At 41.6% G+C, this 12,387-nt stretch overlaps 1 protein-coding gene across 3 annotated transcripts in view; it reads right to left on the bottom strand.

Moving 5' to 3' along the window:
- Nucleotides 1–10,562, bottom strand: part of STT3B (STT3 oligosaccharyltransferase complex catalytic subunit B) — an 81,399-nt gene extending 70,837 nt beyond the window's left edge. For all 3 annotated transcript variants that reach the window (XM_036332835.1, XM_036332836.1, XM_036332837.1), the window contains exon 1: nt 10,213–10,562. In XM_036332835.1, the coding sequence (XP_036188728.1) occupies nt 10,213–10,526 (314 nt within the window). In that variant the 5' untranslated portion in view covers nt 10,527–10,562. The remainder of the gene's footprint in view (nt 1–10,212) is intronic.
- Between the last annotated feature and the right edge of the window lie 1,825 nt (nt 10,563–12,387).

Here is a 12,387-nt window from a genome sequence, read left to right as displayed (position 1 = left end):
ACAACTAAGCTACACTAGATTGCTATTTCTGAAAGAAATATGCCTGGCATGTTTTCTAACAGTTAATACATTTCAGGAAAGAATCTCCACTTCCTTAGGGAATTCATATAAGAGGAATACCAGAGGGATTAAAATAACTTAAATCATTAACTTGAACCATTATCCAAATACAGCCTAATTCAAAGTCATTTATATTTCTCCCTGGCATATACTAGTATTACATGGAATTTGGAGGAGAACGGGTAATAAGTATGTATACCATTCTTGTGATACTTGGTTTAAATTCTAAGTTTGAATACTGACTGACAAAATTGAAAGTTTGAAGAAAGGCAGTCCTAGAGTTAAATTATTACCCATTTAAGCAGCATGGGTTCCATATTAATACACAGCAAAAAACAAAACAAAAACATTGAATTTGATCAAAATCATTCTGACCAATAAATAGAAATGCATTAGAGAGCATTCAAGTTTATCTTCAAAACTACTTTCTAATGTTTAAAAAGCTGATAAGCTGGAATCACGTTTCATATACTTAATCACTTGCTAACACACAGTGCCAAATTTGCACAACCAACAGATTTCAAGTTCCTATATAAAGATCCATGACCTTTGCTTTAACCTTTCTTTGAATAAACCTTAGTATTCCTCAAAGGCTATTTCTGAAAGGATCCTATCATACCTTTCCTATTCTTCCTAAAGACCAAAATAGTACTAAATCAATAACGAAAACAAAGATTTGTGGGGAAAATAAAAGTGGTAGCCATGGAAGATTGGAAGAAGAAAACAATGTAACAGAAATATAAGCTATTCACATCCCATGATAGCTACACAAATAACATTACACACAATCCAGGGTCAAAAATCCTCTACAAGAATATCAATACATTAAACAGTCCATTCTTAGGGTTCTCCTGAATTTCTTCAGTTTACATCCCCTTCCACCATTTTCTTTCTCTCTCTCTCTTCCAAGAACTAACTACAACCACTCCTTTCCTTATGTAAATTTTACTATACTTTAAATTGAACAACACTTGGCAAAAAACACAGTTAGGGTCTGTAATATAAATACTAGTTTAAATACTAATATTTTTTCATTTATCTGGTTATTTGATTATCTTTTGTCTCTTGAAAGACAGTGATGTCTCCCCCCCCCCCCCCCCTCAATTTTCCTGTAGTCTGTGTCAACTGTAAGACTGAATTTGTCTGGCCAGTTAGTCAAGATTATCTGGAGACAAAGCTGCTGACTCCAGATCAAGAGTTCAATCACAAAATAATTTTTGATCTCTAGCAAAGAGATGAAATGCCTTCCCTTTTTTAGATACTTACTGCTGCAAAAGAGCATGAAAACTTCTCAGGTGGGTAAGAAACCTGGTTAATCAAATTATTACTAAACTTTATTTCCTACACACTTTAAACAACCCTTTTATCAATGAAGACAAACATTTAAATAAACGCTAAATAAAATAAGCAAGACAAAGAAGCCCCAACTATATGTATCTAGCTTTAAAATAGGCAACAATAAAGAATTAATACCACCTATGAGGAAAAAAGGATGAAATTACTATAAAAGGAGAGGTGGGGATGAGAAAACACACACCAACGATTCTGAGGTGCCGGCAATATTCTATTTCTTAATCTGGGTAATGGTCACATGCGTGTTTATTTTATAACTGGTCACTACACTGTAAATTAGGTTTATATACATTTCAGAATGTGTTATTTCACCATGAAAGAAAACAAATTTAAAGACTGAAGCTGAACACCTTTGTAGAACACAACCCTTGTTTATGTAAGTAAACATTTAAGACATTTTCAAAGAGTATCTCAAAACTACAAGAGTGTTATCTTCCAATAATTCTGTACTTCATTGTTTCTCATGTGGATTATACAATATGGTATAATAGTTTATTTCAGTAATTAAACCTTCTCAAATAGGGTATATTGCACTTTACAGGATTTACTGTTTTAAGAACAGGCATGAAGTGCTAAGAGTAGATCTTAAAAATTCTCACTCAAAAAATCTGTAACTATGTATGGTGATGAATGTTAACTAGACTTATTGTGATAGTCATTTTGAAATATACACAAATATTGAATCATTATGTCATACCAGAAACTAAATAATGTTATATGTTGAGTATACCTCAATTTAAAAAGAAAAGGCATCTAGTAAACATGGCAGTCAAAAGTGAGTTCCTAGTCAAAATTCTTTTCACCAACTCTATTCTATCCATTTGGCCAGGAACAAACAATAGCTTAAGCTGTGCACATATTAAAACTTTAGAAATTAATTATAAATTACTACATTTTAATTTTTTAATAGTATGGAAAACAGTTTATACTGCAATATTATCTACCTGTGGAGAGCAAGAGAGGGATCCAATAATTTAAGTTTAAAAACCAAATTCAACCAAGCCAGTGGGCGTGGCTCAGTGGAGGAGGCCCACCTCTGAACCAGGAGATCACTGTTCGACTCTCCGTCAGGACATGGGGGTCTGGTTCCCAGTAGAGGGTGTGCAGGAGGCAGCTGATCAATGATTCTCTCTCATCACTGATGTTTCTTTTTCTCCCTCCCCCTTCCTCTCTGAAATCAATAAAAATACATTAAAAAAAATTACCACACAAATTCATTTAAAGTCATTTGTAGGTTGGAGGAATTGCTCGATATCCCTAAAGAAAAGAACATGGTACTGTAAAGAAAAATATTTAACTACCTGAGAATAGCTAATAAACCTGGAAGGCACGAATTAAAAGGAAATCCCAAAAGAAACATTATCAACAAATCATTAACACTTTATTAATACAAACATGAAATTTCTTTGTTTTCATGCAAAATTTATTTCCCTTTGGATAAAAATGAAGGAAAAAAAGTAAAAAAAATAAAGTTTGAGAAAAAATATATAAACTATTAACTTATAGAAATTACAGATAACTGATGCACACAATTTTTAAAATCACTAATTCTAAAAGAAGTGAAACTTCACACAAAAGCGGTTTCTATAGCTAAACTTGAATTGCCAACAGTTCCGATATTGTGGTACAAACTAACTTCCCCTCATCTTCTGAAATAAATTTCAAACAACTTCTCAAAAAACTGCCTCTAATGCAAAACTAGGTGCAAAGGAAACAAAGAAGTACCGGGAGCCGGTCCATGCTTGCTGTTTCAAGGGACCTGGCATATATGGCATACTGTTCTTAATATGTTTGCTCACCTTCTTGGCACTATGTGTTTTAACCAAGGTCTCTGAGAAAGGTTGTTTCCCCAGGTAGGGATTTTCCCCTGAAGTTAGGGAGGGAATAAAACCTCTTAACTAAGTGCCAGGCGGGTAATTAATCACTTTAACTAGGAACAATCATGCTTAAGCTACATAATCTTTACTCCCTGGAATGGAGATAAGAAACGCCCTAACCTTTGAAATAGAGATTGATAGGACTGGAATCAACTGGTATAAATACAGATGTAAGAAGACAGAACTTAAGAGACGGAACTTAGGCACAGAACCTGCACAGAACGTTCTCTAGAGACAGAAGAACTTCGCTGGAGAGAACATGGCAAAAGATCCTGGACTGAACCTGACTACAGAACATGGCAAGAGAACCTGACTAGAACTTGGTGACAGAACCTGGCTGGAGAACCTAGCGAGGGAACATGGCTACAGAACCTGGCTGGAGAACCTGGAGAACCTAGCAAGAGAACATGGACACAGAACCGGGCTGGAGATCCGAACCAGAACTTTGCTGGAGATCCAGACCAGAACTTGGCTGGAGATCCTGGCTAGAGACCCTGGCTAGGCTGCTGATCAACTGAACACTGTCTCCGTGTCCTTCCTTCTTCGCCGACTCCGTCCACACCTTTGGGGACCCCTGGACCCGCTGGGGTTGGACCCCGGCAAAGAAGAATCTAGCCAAGCTATAACTGTACCACCTTAGAAAAAGTACTTCGCCCCTCTCATAGTCAGCTTCTTTGCCTAGAAAACAAAACAAGCCAATGTGGGGAGGTACTCTAAAAGTCCTTTACCAGTGGTCGGCAAACTCATCAGTCAACAGAACCAAATATCAACAGTACAACGACTGAAATTTCTTTTGAGAGCCAAATTTTTTAAACTTAAACTATACAGGTAGGTACATTGTTATTAACTTAATTAGGGTACTCCTAAGGCTTAGGAAGAGCCACACACAAGGGGCCAAAGAGCCGCATGTGGCTCACGAGCCGCAGTTTGCCGACCACGGCTTAGCCAGGGGTGGGCAAACTTTTTGACTCGAGGGCCACAATGGGTTCTTAAACTGGACCGGAGGGCCTGAACAAAAGCATGGATGGAGTGTTTGTGTGAACTAATATAAATTCAAAGTAAACATCATTACATAAAAGGGTACGGTCTTTTTTTTCAATAGTTTTATTCATTTCAAACGGGCCGGATCTGGCCCGCGGGCCGTAGTTTGCCCACGGCTGGCTTAGACTATAGAATTCTGGGTCTACTCTGAAATTTTAGCTTCCAACCCTTAGCTGGAATGGCTTAATATTTCTAACCTCATTAATATGAACTTTTTACTAACAACGAAAGAAAATCTAAATGAAAACAACATCCACTTGGATTCAATTTCCTTTTCATTCAGCTATTCTCTTAAAATTCCCATCTCTGAAAATTCTGTATTCATCAAGGCATCATCAACTCTTCTCTTTCCTACATCAAAACCAAGCAATTTAGCCATCAACCAACTAGTGAGTTCAGCTAAAGCACAGATTGTGTCCCAGGTATTTTGATAGGCCAATATGTTAAGACTTAAATCAGGGCAGCTGATTAAAAAACAAATTAAATGAAGAACACTTTCATTTAAGCTGGCCTAGGAGCAGAGTATGAAAAAAAGGGGGGGGGGCATAGATTTTGGAGACAAGCAAACCTGTATTATTCAATCCTTGTGGGGAATACTAAAATGAAATATCTTTTGTTTATAAAAATGAAAGATGTTACCTAATCTCAATTCTGAGATCTAAAATCAAGTTGGAAGACACTAAAAACTGAGTGTTTACTACCATTTAAACCATACATTAAAGTTATCCTACAACACTAAGTTCTACAGAAAGAAAAGAAAAATGGTCACAGATGATAATGGTCAATTTAATTAGGGTACCAGTCACAGTTCATTAGAAATTCACTTATTTAAAAATAGTACAAACTTAACCAACATAAAGGCATTCACCAACATATACAGGTTATATTCCAAATTATGTTAAGCTGTCTTTTATTTTAAACAATGAAAGCATTTTTCCCAAGAGATAACATTCCAAATAGTGGTTAGGTTTCCTAGCGAGTCTACCAGTCAGTTAACCAATATTTACCTAAAATATAGGAGTCTCTTCTTACCCTTACCCTCACCTAACAAGCCACCCCCCCAAAATTCTACAGTATTGCCACTTTCTAAATAACTTCTTAACTCCCTGGAAATTATACATGGTCAGAAGTAGATAAAGTGAGGACACAGAAAGAAACCTTTAGAAAAAAGTGGCTTAAAAACAAAAAATATCGACCAGAATCAGCAAAGTTATTTAACACACATGGGCTAATGTACTGACTTATGTTCTCAAGTAAGTTACTAACCAAAACCCTGAATAATTTTGAATCTTATTCTAATCTGCATCCAATTGAGGATCATACAGAAAGAGTAATTTATGCCAATTATGTTCAAGTACTACAGAAAATAAATGCTTCCAAAAATGAGATGCTCTTTATCGTGGAGTTGGGGAACAATGATAACATTCTTTTATTATAATGAACAGTACACGATCAGTACAAGCTATTAAAGCAGTAATGGACAGATAGAAAGATGATAAAGTAAAATACTAACTGTAGAATCTAGCTGTTGAGTATGAATGTTCACTATAAAACTCTTTCATCTTTTCTGTCATAATCCAAAGCACTCAAAACTTACAGGGTTAGAGCCTTAAATGTAAACTTTCATTCTGAGTTTTTAATGCTTGGTCTACAAAGTTGTCTTTATGCAAACTACATATGGCAGGCAGTAAGGAGCTTTCAGTCTTACCCAAGTTAGCCCTTAAGAAAACCCTAAAGGGAAAGAAAAAATTCCAAAGTCTTTGCTGACAAATCCTAACTGTCCCAAAACCTATCATATGACTCATGAAACCCAATGATTACTACCTACAGGAGCCACCACACTTTACCCCAAATGGGAGGAGGTCCAATCCCATCATCCAATCCAGCATCTCAAGGCACTCCCTTGCACCTCCTCCCTAAATGTTCTTATAACTTAAAATGGTCTCAAGAGCTCAAGAGTAGAAAAAAGTGCAGCTGAACTGCAGTTGCTAATAATTCCACACTGTTTTAAGATTTGGGGACATTTTGTTCTAAAACTGGTTTTATTACCCATTTTGTCTTCTTCAGAACTGAGGTCAATAGCCTCTTTTTGTCATCTGCAAAGTGGAAAAAAAAAAAAACATGGGGATCTCAAAACACAGGAAGTATCCCCCAACTTACAAATAGCTTATGTTCCAAAGGTTTATCACTCCTTTTAAAACATGTTTTGTACTAATTAACCTATGTATACCATAGTATCTATGAAGCATTGCATTCCAAGTTTCAACTCTAAACTGTTTTCTGCCCTGCAAAAAGTCATCTGGTGTCCTTTTATAGCTAACTGTGGCCAAACTCAAAGCTCAGAGAATTCTCTCTACAGCTCTAGGGAGAATCCACTATAATCCCTGTGCAGGCAGGGAAAAGGGCAGCTCTCCTTACATAGGGTGATTTTACATTGCTTCTGTGGGAAAAGTTACCTTAATTGACCAAGATACTAGCTATGGAAAATGTACTTGGTTAATATAATGTAAAAATATAATAATTACAACAAAAGTAAGTAGAAACTACAATTTGCTCCAAATAAAAATAAGATAAAATTAGGTGCTTGTAAACTAGTTGGTCAACCAAATATTTGGCCAAGTTGAGAACATATTTTCAAACTGCTTCCTTGTGTCTGATGAACTCAACTGATAAGGGAGGAAATCACTGAAGTGAAGTGGTAAGAAAATCATTACCAAAAATGTTGCTAAATTCTAAAAATGTGCATTGTACTTTAAAACTCAATAAATAGATAATATTCAACATCATATACCATCCCTTATAACCAGTAAGATTTATAAACAAAACCAGGACAATTTAAAAAAAAAGTATAACTGTGACAATGAGTAACCTCCAAAAGCTAACTAGAGTCTTACACAATTTAAGAACAGTAAAATTTATAGAAACAACAATCAGAGAAAGTAAACTTTTCACTAAAAATACTTCAGAAATGAAGCCAGTAACAGAGACATGGAAAAAGGGATTAGGGAAGGCCAAAATAAACTGGTTTGTAGATACAGAACCTGAGAAAAACATTTAAATATTATTATAGGTTCATATCCACTGCTAAATGTTAAATGGTAATCTGAGAGACTCCCAAGCTAATACATAACCCTAGGATGTTAGACAGTAGATCAGTCAAAGTACTGGTACTATTAGTAGCTTCTAATGACAACTGCATTAAAAATCCAAAGTTATAATGAATGACAGGCAATCGACACCTAACCGCCTCTTTAAAGTTTTCAAACAACAATATAAGAATGAGAAGCCTAACTACTGGAAATCTTTAAAAGATATGAAGAGTGAGCAAACAGGTTTTCTTTTTGTCTTAAGCCTAATGCTCTCATTAAAGTCACCTGAATTATACTTAGACATTAGGTTTATCTGTCCCCAATTAAAAACAGAAACAATTTATTACAAAGGGCTGTTAACTACTAATAAGAATTATCTAACATTATAAACATTTAATCAGAAATATAAAACGTAAATACTGAAACTATCAATAAGCAGAACACCTAAATTAAGTAGATCTTTAAGACTGAAAAGGTGTGTATACCTTTAAATTCGTGTATTATAGAATTCAGATGTCATGCATTTAGCTAAAGAATGTTTCTGAAAAAAAAATGTTTCTAAAATGTGTTTTAGCCGAAACCGGTTTGGCTCAGTGGATAGAGCGTCGGCCTGCGGACTGAAAGGTCCCAGGTTCGATTCCGGTCAAGGGCATGTACCTTGGGTTGCGGGCACATCCCCAGTAGGAGATGTGCATGAGGCAGCTGATCGATGTTTCTCTCTCATCGATGTTTCCAACTCTCTATCTCTCTCCCTTCCTCTCTGTGAAAAATCAATAAAATATATTTAAAAAAATAAAAAATAAATAAATAAAATGTGTTTTATACAAAGAAAAATAGAAGTTAAATTTTATTGTGGATTAAAAAGGGTTATGATCTTCAAATATTTTCTAGAAACCAGAAAAAGAAAACAACTTTTCTTTGCCATACTTAAAAAAAAGAACATTATCTGTGAAGCAACCCATTTAAGACTTTTCATGATTACTCAATTTCATTAGTAATCTTTGAATAACTTAATGCAGATTTCTAATATTCAAAATTATTTCATCATTCAGCTGTGAATTTTTCTACAAACCTTAATTTTGGCCTCATTATTACTACTGAACAGTATTTGGCCTTCCAGTCTGTAAAAATTATACTCTGAAAATACACAATTTCTGTTACCAGTAATGTTTAGTCAGCCATGAACTTCTGTTGTAATCTGAAGAAACAGAACTTTCTCTTTTCACACTGTTCAGTACAATACTAGCAGTTTTCATTTTCTAGTTCCAATTTCATTTTTATCTAATTTGGTGTTTCAAAGGGAAGAATAAGAATACTGTGTCTAGCACAAAGCTTTACAATCATTTATTTTCTCCTGTGGTTCCAAGTAACATGTTATCTTCTAATTCTGTAATAAATATATAATAAAGTCTTTCCACAGCTTTAAAACAAAAAAAGTTATTTTCTAAAAAGTGTTAGGGGAAAAAACACAAAACTTCTAAAATGGAATTAAAATGTTTCACCACAGAATGTCAGTAATTAACTGTTATCCTCAATTGAGTTCTCCATAAGTGGGCCCCTCTGGTGTTCAATACATGATGTACTATCAATTTTTCTATCCATAACACAACTCCAATCACAGTACCTTGATATATGGGTAACTTACTCCACAAGACATTTATTAACTATGTATTTAGTAACTCTCAAGATTTTCTCTCTGCATTTCAAATGACAAATGTTCTAAAGTTTAGTTAGGTCTAGCAAGTAAGATTAACTCAAGGCTGATAGGCCGAAAAAAATTAAGTTAGGCTCAGGTTAAAAAAACAACTCAGGTTGGCAAGTTAGGGAAAAAAAAAAAATTAAAGCAACCTTCTTCGAGATAATTCACAGACCAGTATAGTGACTCAATCAGCTGGCGCTCTCAGTGGGGTATGCAGGTCAGCCCCGACATCATGTGCAACTCCATGTGCGACTCCGCTATTAAGCTAGGGCTCCCTACCAACCTTCCTGCAGAGACCAATAAAGGAACGAAGGCAACGCTTTGGGATATTGTGCACAACATACCGAGGGTGACAGTTTGGCTATAACAGAGGAACGATTTTGCTCTAAAAAGCAACCCAAGGTAATTGTGGAACAGTGCGGTGCTGAGTGCACTCAAGGGCCTTGAAAAAAAAGCCACTCTTGGAAAAAATATCTAACGTTAAATAAATAAGAGTCCCTCGCTTTCAGATCACTTTCAGGGATATTATCTCTTTTCCGACAACACCTCGCTCACTCTTTCCCCCTCTTCTTGCATAATGAGAAACGGTAGAAGCGTTAAGACGGCGAGGAGCAGGCAGGGATCCTGCACATCTGGACTCATCTCGAACCGCAACAGGGCAACCCCGGGCCGATCCCATCCCAACCCGCAAACACGCGCCCGCAAAAAAAATGAAAGAACGCGATAGCCACGGGCGGGGAGGCAGGGAGTCCGCCACCAGTCGGCCGGCTCCCGCCGTGGCCCGTCCGGATTCCGGGACCCGAGCCGGCTGCCGGGGGGCTCTGTGCACGCTCCCCAGAGTAGTCACCCTTACCCCGCCGGGGGGTCAAGGTCCCACTCCGGGACCCGGACGCCTCGCCTGGGGCTGCTCGGGGGGAAACTTCGCCCACGGGCAGGGGGCGCGCCCGGAACTCGGGGACCCGCGCCCACCTCCGCTGGGAGGCGGGGGGGGGGGGGTGAGCGGGGCCCGGCGGCCGGGTCCCCGCCGGCCGCGGGCGGGCGGGCGGGCGGGCGGGCGGGCGGGGGCGGGGGGGAGGGGCAGCGGGGCACTTACCACGGGTCGAACTCGTGGATGATGCTTTCGAAGCGAATGACGGCGAAGAGGCGCGAGCTGAAGCCGGCCAGCCAGGCCAGGAACAGGATGGTGAAGGAGAGCAGTGACTGCCACCCGGCCGGCTGCGACAGCCCCCCGGACAGCCCCGCGGGGGCCGGCTTCGGCGGCGCCACGCCGCCCGCCGCCTTGTGCGCGCACTGGGCCCCGGGCCCGTGGTGGCCGTGCCGGCTGTTCCCCAGGGCCATGAGGCCGCTCCACGGGGACGAGTTGAGGGACGACTTGTGCTTGCTCTCCGGGGCCGAGGGCTCCGCCATGTTGTGCCCCGGCGGCGGGTTCGCTCCTCGCCGCCGCCGCCGCCCGGTGCGAGGGGTGCTGGGCGGGGACCCGGAGGAGGAGGAGGAGGAGGAGGAGGAGGAGGAAGAATAAAAAGGAGGAGGAGGGAAGCGCCCCGCGCGCTCCCGCCTTCAGCGCCGCGAGGCCGGGAAACGGGGGGTGGAGGCGGCGGCGGAGAGTCTACGCCTCCGCAGCGGCCGCGACCGCCGCTCTCTCAACTCGGATGGCCCTAGCGCCCCACTAGCCATACGTGTCCCCAGTGCAGCTGCGGCAGCGGCGAGAGCCGACGGGACGAGGGCGCCAGAGAAGGAGCAGGAGCGGACGGAGGCAGCACCTCGGCTCGTAACAGCAATGACATTCCTCCTTACACCCGCCGCCCGCCCCGGCGTGAGGAGCAGGAGGAGGAGCGCCCTGGAGCCCGGGCGGAGCTCAGCCAGCCTCTGGCTCCGCCCCCTACCCAACAGGAACTGGCTTTTCCACCTGTCACAATGCGACAGGTCCGTTAGGGGGCGGGCCCAGAACCGTGGAGCCTGCCAATAGGGGCGCGAGCTGGGGCGGGGCTTAGCCCAACCGTTTACCCCCCCCCCTCCCCCCAGCCTCGCGCGCATTCGCCCGGAGCGGCCGAGATGTGAGGTGAAGGTTTCATTGTCAGTTGAAAGACGCGGTTTCGCGCGCCAGTGGACTCGGCGAGGAAGGGCGCTGGGCGGCTCCGCTCGTTGTATGGAGCCCGAGCCGAGGGGTCGGGAGAGGGTCAACCACAGCTGAGTGGCCTCCGTCCAAATCGGCTTAAAGGACGCGGAGAGCGCCCCGGGGACGGGCCGGGAGCTCGCGGGCCCGCCGTGGACGCGACTTTTAACCCGCTCAGCGCGGAGCCCCCACCACGTGACCGAGCGCGCAGGCGCGCAACAGTAGTCCTCGCCGCGCGTGTTTGGCCGGCAGGGCTTGGCCGCCCGGGGCGCCCGCAGCCGATGCGGCGAGTGAGCTACCCATGATGACGCCGCCGTCCGCCCTGCGGGGTGTGCCCGGCGTCCTGCACACCAGATTGTCATCCAAGACCAGTTGGCGGGTGCGGAAAACTCTTGGGAGCCCGCAGACAGCCTCTAGCTCTGGGAAGACCTCTGGGAGCTGGAGAAGTGCGACTTCGTCTCGCTTTTGTCCCACTTCTTGTATTTTTCTAATTGCAAAAGTAAAGTTTGTTCACTGGAAATACGGGTAAATGCAGGAACGTGTGTTAGCGGCTGCATACATTACATCAAACGAGTGAAACTGGACTTTTCAGCTCTTACCCAATTCTCTCTTTAGTAAATAACCTAAGATTCCTCTGCAGGAATTTTTGCACGCCTAGGTTGCATTTGTATAATTTCCAAAAAGAAAGCTTGGCCCAGAAGACTAAACTCAAAATAAGTGTTAAATGAAAGTGGAGTTTTACAGGGACTCTAGAATTGCTCTGATGTAAGCCCCTTCCATGAAGGGGAGGCACAGAACTTTCAGTGCAATTAACACTCAGTAAATAACTTTTCATGTAAATTAACAGTTAATTGTCCATTTATTAGGTAAGTAACTTGACCACAATAGGGAGCTGCCAGAGTCTGGCATATAATTGGCATCCTATGTAATAAAGAGCTCATATGCTAATTAGACGGAACAGCAGGATGACTGTTGGAGGACCTTACGGTTGAATCCAGGGCTGCGAGGGCCACGTCCCTTGCAGGAATTTCATGCATAGGGCCTCTAGTTTATAAATATTGGGTAACTGAGGAACTTCTCAACTCTTACCTTATCCCCTTCTGACAGCATCCATCAGAGTACCTGCCTGGTGCCCTGTAGCCCCAGCAGAGGAAA

This window comes from Myotis myotis, unplaced genomic scaffold (assembly GCF_014108235.1).
Source record: "Myotis myotis isolate mMyoMyo1 unplaced genomic scaffold, mMyoMyo1.p scaffold_m19_p_13, whole genome shotgun sequence".
In the NCBI taxonomy this organism is placed as follows: Eukaryota; Metazoa; Chordata; class Mammalia; order Chiroptera; family Vespertilionidae; genus Myotis; species Myotis myotis.
The sequence above is the reverse complement of the archived record's forward strand: the minus strand, read 5'-3'. Positions and strand labels throughout refer to the sequence as shown.